General features: G+C 50.1%; 1 protein-coding gene across 1 annotated transcript; it reads left to right on the plus strand.

Annotated features, from left to right (window-relative positions):
• The first annotated feature begins 14856 nt into the window (after positions 1-14856).
• On the plus strand, positions 14857-16211 carry SOX12 (SRY-box transcription factor 12). Its single transcript, XM_063300024.1, has one exon. It carries the CDS (start codon positions 15007-15009, stop codon positions 15958-15960), a length of 954 nt encoding a protein of 317 aa, XP_063156094.1. The 5' UTR covers positions 14857-15006; the 3' UTR covers positions 15961-16211.
• The last annotated feature ends 1837 nt before the right edge of the window (positions 16212-18048 follow it).

Raw genomic sequence — 18048 nt, forward strand, 5'->3', positions numbered from 1 at the left:
CTTGGGTTGCTGGATGAAGCCTGCCGCAAGCAGTGTGGACGGGGAACTTTCCAGGACGCCCCCCCCCCCCAGCACAACTGTGACTTCTTGTCGCCGCCTCCCATCGACCCCATCTGTATACTTAAAGAGGGCTCTGTTCTCCCCAAGGCGTCCCATTGGTTGCGGAGTGGTAGTGCTGTTGGGACACACACAGAGCAACAGCTGCCCAGCAAAGTATGTGAAAGGCAGGCTGTTCCACCTCCCCCCACATCCAGCCCCCTCCTCATCTTTGGGGGCCTGCCAGTTCCTCGCTTTAGGCAGACCACAGATCCTGTGGTAAACCCATGATGGTGGATTAGCTGGAACTGAGGGATCTGTGTCGTTGCTGTGCCATTTGGAACTCATGAGCACAAATGTTTTGGCTCCCTCGCAAAGCTTCATTCTCTAGAAAGGAAGCAGAGGGTGCGCTGAAAACCGGCCCCATCTTCATGTGCTCTCCAGGCAGGGAGGCCAAGGCAAGCGGGTGCAGCTGTTGAGGGAAATGTGCACATGGATGAAACTTAATTGGAGCGTACAGCTAACGATGCCTTAGCCCAGTGTTTTTCAATGTTGGCAACTTTAAGATGTGTGAACGTCAACTCCCAGAATTCCCTAGACAGCCATGCTAGCTGGGGAATTCTGGGAGTTAAAGTCCATACATCTTAAAGTTGCCACCCTTGAGAAACACTGATCCAGATGCTTTGCTCTTGTAAAAGCTGTCTTTTCATCCTAAACTGCCTGGTAGGCTGAACCAAAAATTAGCACAGTCATTAACAGAAAGTGGAAAAGATCTGCATAGCAATAAGAACCATTTGAGTTGGCTCCAGGCTTCTCAATAGGTGGGTATTCGCAGGTTTGACCTGCCCTTTTCCGATTGCAGGTAGAGATTCATGGGATATCCCCAAAGCAAAACAAAATCTGTGCCCAAAACAGATGTTGAATTTTGCCCCCTTGTTCCTCAGCTGCCAGAAAGGGGGCAAAATGCAACATCAGCTCTCTCCTTAGTGTGATGATAAAAATTCGACGAATAAATAAAATAAATAAAAGGTGGGATTCGCTGGTCACAAGGAAAACAAACAAAATAATAGTGTGCATTCTCATTTGCAGCCTGCAATGGTTGAGTGCAAATGAAGTGAACACACGAGGGAGCTGTCAGTCTCTGGATCCACTTAGCTTTGAATTCCCTGTTCTAAATTGCCTTGGAGCCACAGTTCGCAAATACTTCACAGAATGGGGTTTTCAGACTTTTTCAGGACACAGAACCTGTTAGTTTTTTGTTTTTTTTTAAACCTGGATCTCCCTGATCAAGAGGCAATGCTGTAGTGATAGAAAATAGGCTGCATTACCTCCCCAATCCCTGTTTCTCTCTCATGGAGCACCATCAGGTTCTTGAAGAACTTAGGCAAGATCTGTGTCTATCAAGAATATTTTAAATGCCCCCCTGTACATGTCCAGCATGCATGATAGGTTTTCAAAATGCATCATTTGCTACAATTATGTTGCTCAAACAACTGTGGTTGGGCTCAGTTCCCTTCTGAGTGCCAGACTGGTTTCCCCTGTATGTATGGTGTGAACTGACCTCTGCCAACCCTGGCCCCCAAAATAGGAGCTGGATTAATCCTCTAACACAGGGTTTCTCAACCAGGGTTCCGTGGCACCCTCGGGTTCTGCAAGAGGTCACTAGGGGTTCCCTGGGAGATCGCGATTAATTAAAAAAAAAATTTCAAATTCAGGCAACTTCACATTAAAGAGGCAAGTTTCATCCTTTATTTTTAGTTTAAGGACACTGTTAATGCACATATGCAGGCCTACCCATGAAACGAATATAATAATTTTGTAACTTCTGGCCTATATTTGAGCCTGAATGTGTAGGGGTTCCCTGAGGCCTGAAAAATATTTCAAGGGTTCCTCCAGAGTCAAAAGGTTGAGAAAGGCTGGTCTAACATCTCTGGGTTGCAAAGAAGTCAGTTCATACGTGAACTACCCAGAGGGAAAGCTGCACCTATGAAACCTCTCTCTGACCCTAGGTTATACCTCCTATACCTAAAGTATTTCTCAATCCTTGCCTTCCCTAACTAGATGAGATGGGAATACAAACTTCCAGAATTTCATAACTAGAGGCTGGCAAAAGTTGTATGCTCCTGAAGTGAGGCTGTCATTTTAGCACCACCGTGGTTGGGAACCCAAGTCTATGGTAGCTGCGCAAACAGGACATCTTGTGCGTGGGAACGTTTTTAAGAAAAAATTCCCTTTCTAAGCTAATGAAAGCTAGATCTCTCAAAACAGAAAGAGTTTACTGGGGAGAAAAAGGGATACAGTGGAAAAAAAGGGACAGTAAAATTTGTACAAGTCTAAATCCAGATAAAATCAGTAACATATGTCTAATTAAATCAACTACACATTGCCTGCTTAATGAACTTGAAGCAAGTTTAGAGCTCACTTACAAAGAAGTTAGCTAAAGGGAGCTCATCTGGAAAGTTATCCAAAAAGAGTTTGGAGTACAGGTAGTGCTCACTTAACAACCACAACCGGGACTAGAATTATGGTTGCTAAGCGAAGTGGTCATTAAACAAATCTGACCCAATTTTACGACGCTTTTTGTGGTGGTTGTTAAGCAAACCATGTGGTTGTTGAGTGAGCCATATGGTTGTTAAGCAAATCACACGGTTCCCCATTGATTTTGCTTGCTGGGAAGGTTGAAAATGGCAATCACGTGACCCTGTGGCAGTCATAAACGCAAACCGGTTGCCAAGCACCCAAATCGTGATCACATCACCATGGGGGACACTGCAGCGGTCGTAAGCATGAGGGCTGGTCGTAATTCATTTTTTCCAGTACCGTCATAAGTCCAAACTGTCACTAAACGAATGGTTGTTAAGTGAGGACTACCTGTATGCAGGGGGATGAATTTAGCATCTTTTATCTGTACCTATTGTTGCTGATATTAATAGCATTAATCATTATTATATCAACCACAGCAGCAATAATGATTATTGCTATTATTATTGCTCATTTATTATTTTTATTATAATCAATGAACAATATTTTATACTCAAATTTATGTATTTATTTATTCTTCAGTATTTTGACTCTTTTTCTTCCCGTTGTTTTGAAAATGGCAACAAGTAGGGATCCCTAAAGCCTGAGCCCATCCCAAGTGCCAAGGCTTGCCCCGCTTGCCAATCGGGTTATCTCTTGCAAGCCAAGCCAAGCCCAGCCAGCTTGCTGCATGCAGGAAACGCCAGCAAGAGGCCCAGCTGATGTTGCCAAAGCGACTGGGAGCTTCCTGGGGCAGGTAAGGCTGTCATTGGCTCCTCGGGCGTGACCGCGGACTTCCCAGAGCAGGTGAGGTGCTTATTGGTCGCCCAGGTGATGGTGAGGATGGCTGCGCAGAAGCTCTGCTGATTGGCTGGTGAGCTGAGTGATGGGTCGCCCTGGCGCCTCATCTTGTGGAGACAGTTTCCGTGGCAACAGGAGTTGCAGAGGAGAAGTGGGGGGCCTAGGCCACCCTGGCAAAGTGGGAATGCGAGGGGGAGATGGGGGGAGAGCTGAGAGACCGCTGGAGACGGGCGGCTCCCGAAATTGCAAAACATCCCTGCCTCTTGGCCGGACCGCCAGCCAGCTGAGCTGCTGATTTCATAAGAGGCTTTGCTTTTGCCCAGATATGAAATCCTTTCTTTTCCTAGCACCGCACAAAGATGGAAGGGATGTGACAAATCTATCTTCACAGCAGCTGCTGCTGCCTTCCTGTCTGCTCCGTGCCTGTGGAAGATCTCCAACAGTAGCTTAAGAAAGAGAAGGGCCAAACACACAGTTACCAGCAGACGTTGGAGTAATCTGGCGTAGATTAAAGTGGGGCTGCAACAGCAAAAGCAAGCAGATAAATCATTTTTCAATATCACCCTATCTAAATTAGGGCACAGGAGTAAAAAAAATGGGAGGAAACCAGTACTGTATTAAGGAAGAAAAATAAGTACGGGTAGTCCTCACTTAACAACAACAATTGGGACCAGAATTTTGGTTGCTATGTGAAGCGGTCATTAAGCAAATCTGACCCGATTTTATGACCTTTTCTGCATTAGTCGTTAAGTGAATCCCAGTGGGCATTAAGCGAACCACATGGTCATTAAGCGAATCATGTGGTCCCCCATTGATTATGCTTGCCAGAAGCCGGCTAAGAAGGTTGAAAATAGCGATCACATGACCATGGGACACTGCAATGGTCATAAATGCAAACCAGTTGCCAAGTGCCCGAATTGTGATCATGTGACCAGGGGAATGCTGCAACAGTCATAAGTGTGAGGACCGGTTGCAAGTTGGTTTTTTAAGCACAGTTGTAAGTCCGAACAGTCACTAAATGAATGGTTGTTAAGTGAGGACTACCTGTAAAAGGTTTATAGGCCATCTTTGAGTGAATGTAAAAAGTCTCCTTCAAGTCACTCTTGGCTCCTGGTGAATTTATGGAGAGTCCTGTTGTTTTCTAGGCAACAATGCAGACATACCTCGCCTTTGCCTTCTCCTGGAATACTTTCCCTCTTTCCCTGGCAATGCCCAGACAGTCCCAAACCTGCTTAGCTTCTGAGGCAGCCCAGTGCAGCCCCCTGCTAGAACCGCACTGGCCAGGCTACCCAGAATAAGGCAAAATACAAAATAACGTGGAATGGACATTACGAAGGACAGCAAGGCTTGCTCTGGTGTTGAAATCACTGAGCATGTCGCCAGAGGCAATTTTGTTCTTCATTTTCAAAAGAGACCACACGGGCACCCTCCCCACTTCCATTATATTGCTTGGTGTTTGGCTGTGGGACATGGCTGGCTGGGGAATTCTGGGAGTTGAAGTCCACACCTCTTAAAGTTGCCAAGGTTGAGAAACCCTGCTTTAGAAGCTATTCCATGTTTTCCTCTTTATTTTTCCTAGCGTCATACCGCATGCTGTATTAATTTCCTGTGTTTGGTTTCTTGCATCCTGCAGCCTCGGTGACTTGGATTCATTCCTGATGTGTTGGATTACAACGCCCATCATTCCCAGAGAAACCCCTAGGCCACCAGAGAGTCTTTTCCCAGGATGAAAGAATGGCTGAGGTTGCTTTTCAAGCTATCCTGAAACTTCACACTCTACAAAATAGGGCTGTAAAGCAGTCTTGGCTATGCAATACATAAACACTGGGGTTGGACAGTCTGTAATTCAGGATGTTCTGTGAAAGGAACCTTTGTGTCAAGCTGTTATCTATCTCTCTGCCAATTTCCAATTGGTCTCCAGGCAGGGTTCAATAAACCAATAAACCAAAATAAAGCTAAAGATCGTATAGAAATAATACAGCAATAATTATCTTTCAAACTGTCAAGCGGTACCATAAATTACTGGAGCAAAAATAATAGACGTAGGATGACTGGCCTTCAACCAAAGTCCATCAGAACAAGCCAATGTGTTTTCAAGGTTTTTCTAAAGATATGGTGCCATAGAGATTTCTGGTGGGCAGATGCTCCATTGGGTGGGTGCTGTTGATGAAAAACAGCTGTTAGTCTCTCTCCCCAGATCTCTCTACCTGAAATGTGCCTATTAGACAGTAGTATCTTCTGGTGCTTGGTAGTCCTGTAGATGCTCAGCTATCAAACTATATAGGCCTGTACAGGTCAAAAATCAGCTTTTTGAACCCGTAAACCTATTGCTAACCATTTCTTATACAAGCAGTCCTCACTTAATGACCATTTGTTTAGTGACTGTTCTGACTTACAACTATGCTGAAAAATGCCAACTTGCAACCGGTCCTCACACTTATGACTGTCATGGCATCCCCCTGGTCACATGATTACGATTTGGGCAATCGTCGCAGCATCCTGTGGTCACGTGATCACCATTTTCGACCTTCCCGGCCAGCTTCTGGCAAGCAAAATCAGTGGGGAACCATGTAATTGCTTAACGACCACATGGTCCACTTAACGCCTGCTGTGATTTGCTTAACGACCACTGCACAAAAGGTCATAAAATCGAGTCAGATTCGCATAATGACTTTTTGGCTTAATGACTTAATGTTAAGTGAGGACTACCTGTAGTCTAATTTATTTGTTCACCTCTAGCATGTTGCATGAACACAGCCACTTTGTCCTGTTAATCTAAGTTTAGGATTTAGTATGTTGCGTGAACCCAGCCCAGGTTTGGTGAGTGGGACCGGATGTTACAAACACATTACCCCAGGATTGACAACTGCACTGGTCCACCAGCCATTTTGGGCTTGGTCTAGGTTCAGATGGCTTATTTTGAGCTTGAGGTTCTCCCTCACTTTGCGCTGTTGTTGAAGGATTATGTTTTCCCACATGTGCTTACTTACACTTTCATACTCGGGAGCCTGTTTTGCACATCAGTGCTGAAGCAGAATGTGGTTTGCTTGTTTTGGTTTAACACATGTGGTTTGATAAACCAGGGTTAAACAGACCATGGCTAAGCAGTGATATCTGAATCCAGGGTGCATAACTTGTGCAGTATATCCAATAATGCAGTGACAGTGCCTTTTTGATAGTGGCACCCTGGTTATGAAATGTCGTGCCCCAGAGGCCCACCCAGCATCTGCTCTAACCCTCTAACTCTAAAAATAACTCTGGGCAAGCTTTTTGTTGACCTTTTAATGCTGTTTTAGGATGGCTGACTTTTAATTCTTTGCTCTCTGTTTCTATTTTTCACTTATCTGGAGCCTTAAATGCTGGTTGTTGTTGTTTTCTAATTGCCGCACCTTTATTTTCTTCTGTTTTGCAAGCCGCCAAGCAACTTCTTTATAAGATGCGGCCGAGACATGACGTAAATCAATAACGGGACCTTTTTGTTTTTCAAGAGCAGCATAAAGTTCAGATATGAGGCAGGACATACAGCAGTGCTGCTGAGCACAAGAGCGGATCAGGTTGCAGTCAGTTGGCGACCTCTACCGCGAAGCTAGTGCTGGGACGCGCCCCTAACCCTACTGACATTCACCCCAGAACAAGGCTAGTCTGCTCTTGTGTTGGACTATTTCAGACGGGCACGAAAGCCAATGAATTCACATGGTTTGGGGGAACATTCCCATGTTCCCCAAGAGAAAGTTCTCCCTTCCCCGCTCCCCTCTGCGCAATGCTGTCCAGGTCCCAGCCATGCTACTGGCACAGTGATGGGTTCCCTGTGTTTTGCCTGGTCCTCTGGCACGGGAGTCTCTGGGGAGGGAAGATAGAGTCTCAACCACAGTCCCAGGTCAAAGATGAAGCGGAGAATGGGAGCTTCCACAGAGGACAAACGTGAACAGAGAGATGTCTCAGGATTGACTGACCAATTATGTGCCATCACATTGGTGTCAACACTTGGCGACTACAGGTAGTCCTCACTTAACAACCATTCATTTAGTGATAGTTCAGACTTACGACAGTGCTGAAAAAACCGACTTATGACCAGTCCTCACACTTCTGACTGTTGTAGTGTCCCCGCAGTCATGTGATCAGGATTTGGGTGCTTGGCAAATGTGATGATCATTAATGATAATCACAGCATCCCGTGGTCATGTGATCGCCATTTTTAACCTTCCCGGCTGGCTTCTGGCAAGTCAGATCAATGGGGAACTGTGTGATTCGCTTAACGACCATGTGGTTTGCTTAATGCCCGCAGTGATCCCGCTTAATGACCACTGCACAAAAGGTCATAAAATCGGGTCAGATTTGCTTAATGACCACTTCGCTTAGCAACTGAAATTCCGGTCCCAGTTGTGGTCATTAAGTGAGGACTACCTGTACACAGATAGACTTTCTCCAGAATGGGTGTCCTAGGAGAGGGTCAAAAAAGTCAAGAGGGTGGCCATATCCATGAACCTGAAGCCCTGCCCCTTTTTCATGTGTGATGCGTAGTTGTAACCACTATTTTGATGATTTTGACACAACACACATGGTGGACAGTCCTGAGGTAGAGGACATAGCACACCCAGGCTTGGAGGACTCAGAAGCGCATGGCTCTTTTATCATGAATGCGTGACCAAATGAAGGAGTCGGATTTGCAAATGCACCGGTGCTAAATATTTCTCTGCTCTGTCTTGTCCGTTAGGGTTATTTACTGATCAGATTCATATCCCCCGCTTTCCTCCGGGGGCTCAAGGCAGCATGTCCAGCTCCTTTCCTCCTGTTTTTCCCTACAACAACAACAACCCTCTGAGGTAGGTTCAGCTGAGAAAGAGAGGGACGAATAAGGATTCAGTTACCGATACTAAACTGCTATTGTTTAACCACGGTTAATGCCCAAAACAAGCAAACCGCATGGATGAAGGTGGACGAGGCCTTGCACAGCGTGCACACAGTCAAGGTGCATGTTCTGCCCCGTAAAACTCACGGACGCAACTTTTAAAGGGGAAGTCCCCCTGCGAGGTCTGTGTGCAAGAGAAAGAGGTGGCACCCGAGGAAAGTGCCCAGCGTCTTCAGCATCAGAGCTGCATTAACAGGGCCAGCGCTGGTTTCAGCATGCTGGCATCCTACCCCACTAAACGTGGTTAAGACCCACGCTGGATGCCAGATGGGTCAGAACCAAATGCAGAGCGGCTGCAGCGTGGATTAAAATGGGTCAGAAACAGGAAATCAGGCTGTGTGTTAGGCAGTGGTTTTATCCACGGCTCACAGACCAAACAGCTGCATTTGCACCACATGCTGAACTTGGTTGGTATTAACTTTGGTTAGGTGGGTTTGGGGGTGGCTTACCTGTTGGGCAAACCCAGGAAAGGAGGTGATTCATTATTAAGCATCTTGGCCAAACACAAGGAGGGTCCTTGTTCCTGAAAGGGGGGGTGGGAAGGCAAAATGGCAACCTGGGCATCTCTTACCAACCTCAGCTGCGGATCTGAGCAAGTTCCTGGTGGTGACTCCTTGGTAAGCCATAATTTTTAAACAAGGCACACTCTCTATCTTATTTGCTACCCAGGGGTCTCCACAGGAATAAAAAAAAAGTCAGTCCTGCTCCCTTGTAGCATGCATAGCTTTGGGGTTACAGGTGCCATCTTGACTTTTTTGACACAGACACATACCCCTTCAGACACCTCTGAACCTACCTAGGGTACAAATACATCTTCACCCTTGGCTGGAGGGACACAGCAGAGCAGGGTTTTCTCAACCTTAGCAGCTTTAAGATGGGTGGACTTCAACTCCCAGAATCCCCCAGGGGATTCTGGGAGTTGAAGTCCACCCATCTTAAAACTGCTAAGGTTGAGAAACCCTGCAGCCTAAGCCTTCATACTAGGTTCAGACAACCCTCCTTCAGCCAAGTTCAGACAAGCCATGTCGCTGCTTCTCCCCACCCCTCCTGGGCTGACTGCCAAGGGGCCCAAAGCTCAGCCCTGGCTGCTTGGCCGAGATGCCCAGGCCAAGGTCCCTCAAGGGTTAAGCCGTGGGGCAGGGGGTGGAGATTTCGGGGGGGGGGAGGAGGCCCGGCGGATGCGCGCTCCGAGGGGCTCCTGGGAAGGGAAGGGAAAAGAAGGGAAAGGGCCCCGGGGGGCCAGGAGGAGCCCGGCCGAGACCCTCCAGCGCGCTCAGCAGCATCTGTCGGGAGGACGGGCGGCGCCCAGCCACGGAGCCGTCCCGAGCGCGGACGGTGGGGCAAGACCGGGGCGCGCCCGGACGCGCAGGAGGGTGAGTGGCGGAGTTCCTCGCCAAGCTGGCCAGGGGCCGGGCGTGCTGGAGGGATGATGGGTGTTGTAGTCCAAGACCCTGGAAGACTCCGCGTGGCCCAGCCCGGCGCAGGGACCTGGTCAGTTTGTGAAGTCCCGGGGCAGATGGACCGGCTGGCCGCCGGCGGTTCACGGGGCTGCAGCTGCGCCTCCCCGCAGGCTTTCTGGCAGGGGGTTCTGATGGGGGCCCTGCAGCCTTGTTCTCGTTCTCCCCCTTTGTCCCCAAAGACCGGCATGGCATTGCACTAAGCCATGGTTTTTAACTATGGTTTATCGCATCAGCCGTGGTTAGCTGGAGTCACAGACTGCATTAACCCATCGATCTTATTTTAGCCCCACCGTTGCCTGGTTAATAGAACTTCCGAAGCCAAAGGCAGGTCATGTTGGGACCCCCAGTGGGTCAGAAAAGTCAAGATGGTAGCCACAGTGGTGCCTGTACCTAAAAGGGTGGAGCTTCTACCATACTGTTGTGGTGGCCATCTTGACTTTTTCGACCATAACCTGCAGAGCCCCTTGCCAGCCCCAGCCTCTCTTTCTCTGCTTCTTCCTGGCCCTGCAGTCTCAGAGGACTAAGAGCATAAAAATTGCCTGGCTGGGTTAGAGCAAGTCTCTCCCCTGGCATTTAAGTGTGCTTTTGTATTGCTGTTCTTGCTTTATTGAACAGAACTTAATAATAACGGTGAGAACATAAAGCTGGTGCAAAAGGAAGAAAGAAACCCTTAATGATGCAGTTAAACTTTCTGCAGGTCTGTCCAGATGCGGAGAACCCAGTTCTCCTTGGGCTCCTCAGGACTGGCCATCTGGCTTTGCTGATCCTGCAAATTTGGAATTTAGGGCATACTGCCCTGAAACATGGAGGTTCTTCTCCCCAACCTTAGGGTTGCCTTTCATGAATTTGTCTCCAAATCAATGCCCTGTGTGTCAGTGCGTGGTGTTCCCAACAGCCATGCTGGCCGGGGAATGCGGAAGTCTAGCTCAACATATTTGAAGGTACCGCAGAGATCAATCCTGAAACACCTTACCTAGCAGAAAGTTACATATTTCATAACCAGCATTAGTTCCCTTGGAATAGAATCCCAGGTTTGATCAGTGGGGCGTATTTTTCCAAGCATTCTCTTGCGTGTGTGGATTCAGATGCATTAAAGGGAAGCTACGGAGAAGATGGTCAGGCGCTCTTTTCCATGGCCGCAAAACTGATAATGGATATAGGTTGTGACTACCTAAGAGTTTGTTTACATATTTTTAAAAAGCTTCCTGATGGTGAGAAAAACTTCCTTTGGAGGTTGTGGGTTTCCACCTCTGGGGGATTTTAAGAAGAAGCTGGACAGCCCCCCCTCAAGAATGGTGTCATTTGTTTTCCTGCACGTTGGAGAGGGGTGGCTTAGATCAGTGTTTCTCGTCCTCTGCAACTTCCAGCTGGGTGGACTTCAACTCCCAGAATTCCCCAGGCAGCATGTGTGGACTTCAACTTCCCCTAGGGAATTCTGGCAGTTGAAGTCCACCCAGCTTAAAGTTGCACAGGATGAGAAACACCGGCACTGCCCATTTTGGGCTCCTGAGATCTGTCTCCAGCACCAGACAAATGGCAACAAAAATGAGAGAAAAGTAGGATTCTGGAGGAAACAACTCAGCACCAGCCCCTCATTTCCAGCCTTTTGGTTTTTTCTCTTGAGTACAAGCAAGGGACAACCTGTTCAGGTGAACTGGCCGAATGTCGAAGGCTCAAAGTGTGGTGGCGAAGGCACCAGGCTAGAATCCAGAAGGCTGTGAGTTCTAGTCCCGCCTTAGGCATGAAAGCCGGCTGGGTGACTTTGGGACAGTCCCTCTCTCTCAGCCCAACCCACCTCACAGGGATGTTGTTGTGGGGAAAATAGGAGAAGGAAGCATTACATACAACACCTTGAATTGTAGAAATTAACCCTAAACGAATAAATTAAGACAAGATTCAGAAAGCTACATCAAAGAATGGAAGTTTAATATCTATGTTTCATTATTAATTAGAATTAACCAGAGATTTTTACATGAGATCAAGGACAAGGAAATCACACTTTTGATTAAAAAGAGCTTGGTCTTTTTGGAAAAGACAGAGATACCTGCAGTAGACTTGATCAAGAGAGGGATGGGCGGCCTAAGGATAATTCTGCAAGTTCTTTGCGGCTAAAAGGAAGAATCCATTTCCCCCCCTGTGGCATGGCCAGATGATCTGTGACTTTTATGGACTGGCCTTATAAAAAATAAGATTTCCCCCATTTCATACATTAGCTGTCCTTTCAGGAAGCAGAGAATTTCTAGCCATCCCTTGGTGAGACAGCCATTTTTCAGCAGTTTTATCTGATTTTTATTGCAGTTTGATTCTTGAGTAACATTTCCCCAGCACTGACTGCTAAACACATTGTTAACTAGTTGGAGGACATATAGAGCAAATTGTGAAACATCTGGGGACGGTCAAAAAAGTCAAAATGGTGGCCTCACCCATGCAATCAAAGCTCTGGTGCTTTTACATGTAATGCGACACGTGTAAAAAAGGGAGGGGGCAAGTCTTTAGTGGCACAGTTGTGGCTGCCATCTTGACTTTTTTGACCTCCCACATGTCCCTGTCCACAGGATTAAAATTCTTAAAGCCAATTTTTAAAGGCTTCTCCCAGCCTAGACTAGTTGCTGTGCTTTAGCTGTTGTATAGTGGCACACAATTCATGTGGTTTTTAGTTTGATTCTTATTATAGTAGACAGAAATGTATAGAATAGTAGTAGGAAGGAATAATTAAACAAGTTATCTTTTATGGGGGGGAACTCGTTTAGGAGGCCCATATGAATTTGTTTTTCTTTATTTTAATATAAGGGTGCTTAGTGATTTTTATAATGTGCCAAAGTGGAATGATTTATAGAAATGATGTGGTTTTGGTTTAATACAGAGTAAGAGATTGATCATGGAAATATTTGTATATCCTTACTGTTAAAAGTCGGTGGTCATATCTTTCTGTAATGCTGAAAAAAAATTTCTCTTGTGTTTTCACACCTTTTAGTTCTTTTTTCTTTTTTGCAGTTTTTTTTGTAGCTTTTATCTTTGTCTTGAAACTTAATAAAATTCTTTTTAAAAAAATCTTTCCTCCAATCAATATTCACTTAGAATCTTCGAGGAGTCACTGTCTAAAATACAGAGAAAATAATGCCGGCCTACTTTACAGGGTTGTTGTAAAGTTTAAAGAGAATGAGCTTTGAATGTGCCAAAACAGCCTTTCCACTGATGGCCTCTGTGTGTGCTGGGACTACAGCTTCCATCATTCCCAGCCAGGTAAGGTAAGGTGAACCCTTCTTCAGGTTGAGCTGGACCTTGGGAGACTTCACAGGCACAGCCAGATAGTTTTGGGGGTAGCAGTACAGCCTTCTTCCAGGATTTTTTTGGACTTCCCAGTCTACCCTACAGCCCAAGGTTTCCTGGTGGCCTCCCATCCACGAACTATGCCAGGTAAAACAATGCAGGTTCCCTGGTGATGTTATGGGTATGTCCCTGTAACTTTTGTGGCAGCAATTTGGAGGTGATTTTCCCCCTTGCTTCTCCTTGGATGTGTTCTTTACTTTCCAGTTCAGCCTAAATGTACCTCTTAATGCAAGTCAAAAAGCCTCGTTCAGCTATTTTTCAAATTGCCCCTTTCAAAAATACAAAGTATTTCAAATTTCAGAGTAGGGGGAGATGGGGACAGGAAGGGTGGGCTAGATCAGTGTTTCTCAACCTTGGCAGCTTTAAGCTGGGTGGACAACTCCCAGAATCCCCCAGCCATGCTGGCTGGAGGATTCTGAGAGTTGAAGTCCACCCAACTTAAAGTTGCTAAGGTTGAAAAACTCTGGGCTAGATGAATGTTGCCCTTCCTTGCCCTTCCACCTGTTCAGTACCATCAAGCTGAATGCGGTTTGTCGACGTCTTTGCGGCGACAGACCTTGGGTCTGGCTTTGGGGTCCTACGTGGTCAGCTGGCAAGGAATTTCTGAAATGCTTGTTGCTGGTTTTCCAACCGTCTTTTCCAATTGTGCCTTGAATTAATTCATAGGATGGAGGTAACGTGCCTTATATCGGCAGAAAGGAACTGATCGTAAAAGCCGGGATGGTGGGCTGGAACGTTGGAAGTTCTGCTAGCCCCCAGTTGATTGAGTACCATCTCCGCCGCTGCGGAAACCTACTTTCCCCCACTTCTTTAGGAACTGGAAGCATTTTTCCCATCCTTTCCAGGTGCCATGTCCGCTTCTTGCCGGCTCCTGGAATTCTGGGGCTCTTTCCTTCTACCCTGGCACAGTTCCTTTGGCACGAGGACTTGGTGATGGGTCTCTCCAGGGGCACAAATCTGGGCTTGCTGGGGCTTGCTTGTGGACCCTCCCCACCCCCACCCAATCCATCTACCCGGGTTGGTGCTGGGGGGAGCCCGGGGGGGCCAGCCTGTAGCCGGGTGGGCTGTGAGGGGGAGGGGGGCGTGCTTGGCTGGGGAGAAAGTTTTTGACATTCCCTCCAGCCGTCCTTTTTTACGGCGTGACCTGATTGGGGGATGCAAATGCCCCATTCCTGCCCCGCAACCAATGACGTGCTGGGGGGGAGGAGCATCCCATTGACAGAAGAAGCACCTTGGTGTTTACTCTTCGCAGCAATGTGTGCAGCAGCCCTAGACTGTACTGGAGGGGAGGGGCCGAGCCTGTCGGGGAGGGGGGGCGGGGAGGAGGAGGAGGAGGAGGGGGCTGTCAGCAAGGATGGGCTATAAGAGAAGGCAGCGAGGAGGAGAGCGAAGGGTGGGCGTGAGCAGGCTGTGTTTGCAAAGCAAGCCGGAGCTGATCCGAGGGGCCTGGGGGGCACCAAAAGGCTGGGCTCTCTCGCCGGCGCCTCTGCCTCTTTCCACCACCCAGGTCTTTGCCCGCTCCACGCCGAGGGCTGGGAGAAGGCGTGACTCCTCCGTCCGTTGTTCCTGGGGGATGCTGTGCCCCCTGGGGCCCCCCGCCGGGAGCTGACGGCCTCCCCTCCCGACCCTGCCTGCTCCTCTCCAGCTGTTTTTGCCAAAGATTTCCGATTCCTTCCCAGCTCTCAGCCCCCGCCCGGCATCTCCCGGAGGCCCAGCTCAGGTGCCGCCAATACCTCCTGTCAGTTTGCCAGCCAGCTGCTTCAGAGACTGAGTTAAGAGGGGGGCGTGGACGGGAGACGATCTCGCCGGCTGCCAGAGAGGCTCGCCTGCCCACCCGCCGGACCGACCACGGCGCTTCCACCCACCAGACGATGAAAAAATAACCCCGGCTTGGGCTGAGCATCTGGAGGGTTCGGAGTGTCGGCGCACCAGGGTGGCTGGCACAGCAGCATGGTCCAGCAACGGAGCATGAGGAACCGGGGCGTGGAAGCCAAGAGGGAGGCGTGTTCCAAAGAAAGCTTGCTCTTGAAAGATGCCACAGGGGAGCCCGGCTGGTGCAAGACCCCCAGCGGGCACATCAAGCGCCCCATGAACGCCTTCATGGTCTGGTCCCAGAACGAGCGGCGCAAGATCATGGACCAGTGGCCCGACATGCACAACGCCGAGATCTCCAAGCGCCTCGGACGGCGCTGGCAGCTCCTGCAGGACTCGGAGAAGATTCCTTTTGTCAAGGAGGCTGAGCGGCTGCGCCTGAAACACATGGCCGACTATCCCGACTACAAGTACCGGCCCAGGAAGAAAGGGAAGATGGGCAGTGCCAAGTCCCGCCCGAGGGTCCCCGTGAAGATCAAGCCCTCCGTTCTTGGGCGGGCGGCCTCCCCTAGAAGGCAGGCGCCGAAGCCAGACGCCGGGGGCCAGGCGGGACGCTGCTCCCCGAAGCCGGACGCCGATGACCCCCTCGAGGCCCGCATCCTGGAGGTGTCTTTTGACGAGTGCCCCAAAACACCCAGCAAGGAGTTCTGGCATGCGCTTCCTGCGGCCGGCGAGAAAGGCGCGTGGGGGGCCAGCCCCGGCCAGGCCAAAGACCCCGAAGCCGCCACACTGGCCAAACCGTGGTCCTCTGAGGCCTCTTCCCCAGCTTCCACGAGGTCCCCTCCTTCTTCCTTTGCCTCCTCGGACGAAGAGCTGGAAGAGGATGTTTGGAACGTCTCGCCCAGTCGGATCCAGCCAAACACGCCCTGCGGGAGCCCGGACTGGTCCCTCTTCGATAAAGACCTCGACCTCTTTCCTTTGGGCGCCTCGTCTCACTTTGAGTTCCCCGATTACTGTACCCCGGAAGTGACTGAGATGATAGCCGGGGACTGGCTGATGTCCAGTATTTCGGACTTGGTCTTTACCTACTGAGTCCTACCAGGTAACTCTCACTTCTCAACAATCAGGTGGTTCCAGAAAAAGAGAGAGAGAGAGAGAGAGGAGAAGAAGAAGAAACCCAGCTGTTTACATGCAGAATCAGGTATCTCCATGTCTTGCCTTGGCTTCATTCAAAGGCGAGCCCTCCGTCAGCCCATCCCCCTGGCACACACCCACTTGGCCAGCCTCTGGTGGCTTGCTCTGGGAGGCTCCCCATCACCTCTCACCCCCCTCCCCACCGCACAAGCCACCGAGAAGTCCTGGCTTGGCACCGTGTTTATTTACCCATGACATTTGACTGTCTAATCAGGTTTTGCATTGTGATCCTCTCCAGCCGTTCATTCCTGGCACTCCCCCCCCACCCCGCAGCTGCTTCCCGGCTCTGATGCCGTCCATGGCTGACACGCTCCCTTTCCCTCTCTGTTTGCACGCCGCCGTCCTCGGGTGCCCACGCTCCCTCGCTCGGCATCCCCCTTGTCACACCTTCCTGTCCTGCCCCCGCCTGGAGGGGTTCCAGGGCTTCGCTCGGCATCGATTCCGGGGCCGTTTCGATGCCGGTGGTGGCAGGAGACGTGGCCGTGGACGCTCCCATCCTCCTTGTTGTTCCCTCTTGCAATGGCTGCCAGGGAAGAGGTTCCATCCGAGGGCATCGCGTTTCTCAGCGTTGGGGAAGACGGGGTGGCTTGTCGGGCTCCGGTGCCTGGGATCGGGCGTGCTCCGGCTTCCTCACTTGACGAGACTTTCGTGTCGCAAGCGCATGAAACCCATCCCTGTACTGGGGTGGGAAGCCTTCGCTTGGGGAGAAAGCAAAGTGGCGGGCACGTGGTAAACACGTGGACCCACAATGCAAGCACGCTTGTGTGTGGCGATTTTGTCTCCCCCAAAAAGCTCCCCCACCTTCTTTTTTTGCCAGAGGTATGCTGCAGGCAGAGCAGGGCACTGCCTCCTCCCTTGCATGTTCCATTAAGTCAGATGATTGATCACAGTATCGTTGGCATGCTCTCTGCCACTCCCTCCGATGCCACGTCTCACACACCTCCCTTGCCCCAGCCGGCTAGCCCTGGACGTTGCCTGCTGCGACCGGAGCCCTCTTTGGGTCTCCAGAACGGGGGTCCCCCTTGAAGGCCCATCTGGGAATGGCTGAATGCTACCTCTGTCCTTCTTGGTGGGCTGTGACTTTCACTGAAGGTCAATCCAGCCCCCCCACCCACCCACACTTCCTCCAGAAAAGATTTTGCAGCAGTATTCTGCTGGGGTGGCAGGGCTGAGAGTCCCAGGAAGAGGGTGCCTGGGTTGGGTTCGGCTGCTCTGTTTGGGCTCTGCCCCCGGTTCCTTTGGCTCCACGTTGCACCAGTGGGCGTGCCTCTCTAGGCCTGGCAGGGTTGTGACGGGGAGGGAGCGACGCAGAGGCTCTGCTGGGCACCTGTGGGAGCATGGCCAGAGCAGATGTGCCCTGAAGTGGCCACCCCAGGCAGGGAAAGGTGGAAGCCCTCCCCACTCCCATTCACCATCCCTCTTTGTGGAAATTGGCCAAGGGAAAGGGAGGGGGGCGAGTCCACCCTGGGCTTGCCCACGATGGAGGAGAGCCGGTTTCTTTTCCCAGGAACTGGCATCTCTCGGGACTTCCCTTAGAGCATCTTTGGATGACACACAGCGACCTGATTCTTGAACGAGCAGCTGTCTCTCTGGAGCGGCTGGGAAGAAAGCCGCTGACATCGAACCAGCTGCCGTTGGAGACCATTGTGATGCTTGCGACTTTCCGCTCGAGCCTGCCCTGGCATGTAGCAGGACTGCACTGCCTGGGGAAGCCACAGCCGCTCAGCCCTAGTCCCCCGCGCCCAGAACAGAGCCCAGATCGCCCTTGAACCAAAATGCGGGGCAGCCTCCCACAGCCTTTGTTCCCCTCTCCCAGATACGGGCACGCCTGTGCTGCAAGTTTAAGGTCATGGAAACGGGAAGAGCTGTCGTCCTGCAAGAAACCTGTGACTTGTAGCTTTTCTGCGGGCTTCCTCTTGCCCTTCCCAAACTGCACTCTCAGGCAGCTCAGGAGGGCCCCATTGGCACTGAAAAGGATTCATTTTC

The sequence above is a fragment of the Candoia aspera genome, chromosome 3 (assembly GCF_035149785.1).
Source record: "Candoia aspera isolate rCanAsp1 chromosome 3, rCanAsp1.hap2, whole genome shotgun sequence".
In the NCBI taxonomy this organism is placed as follows: Eukaryota; Metazoa; Chordata; class Lepidosauria; order Squamata; family Boidae; genus Candoia; species Candoia aspera.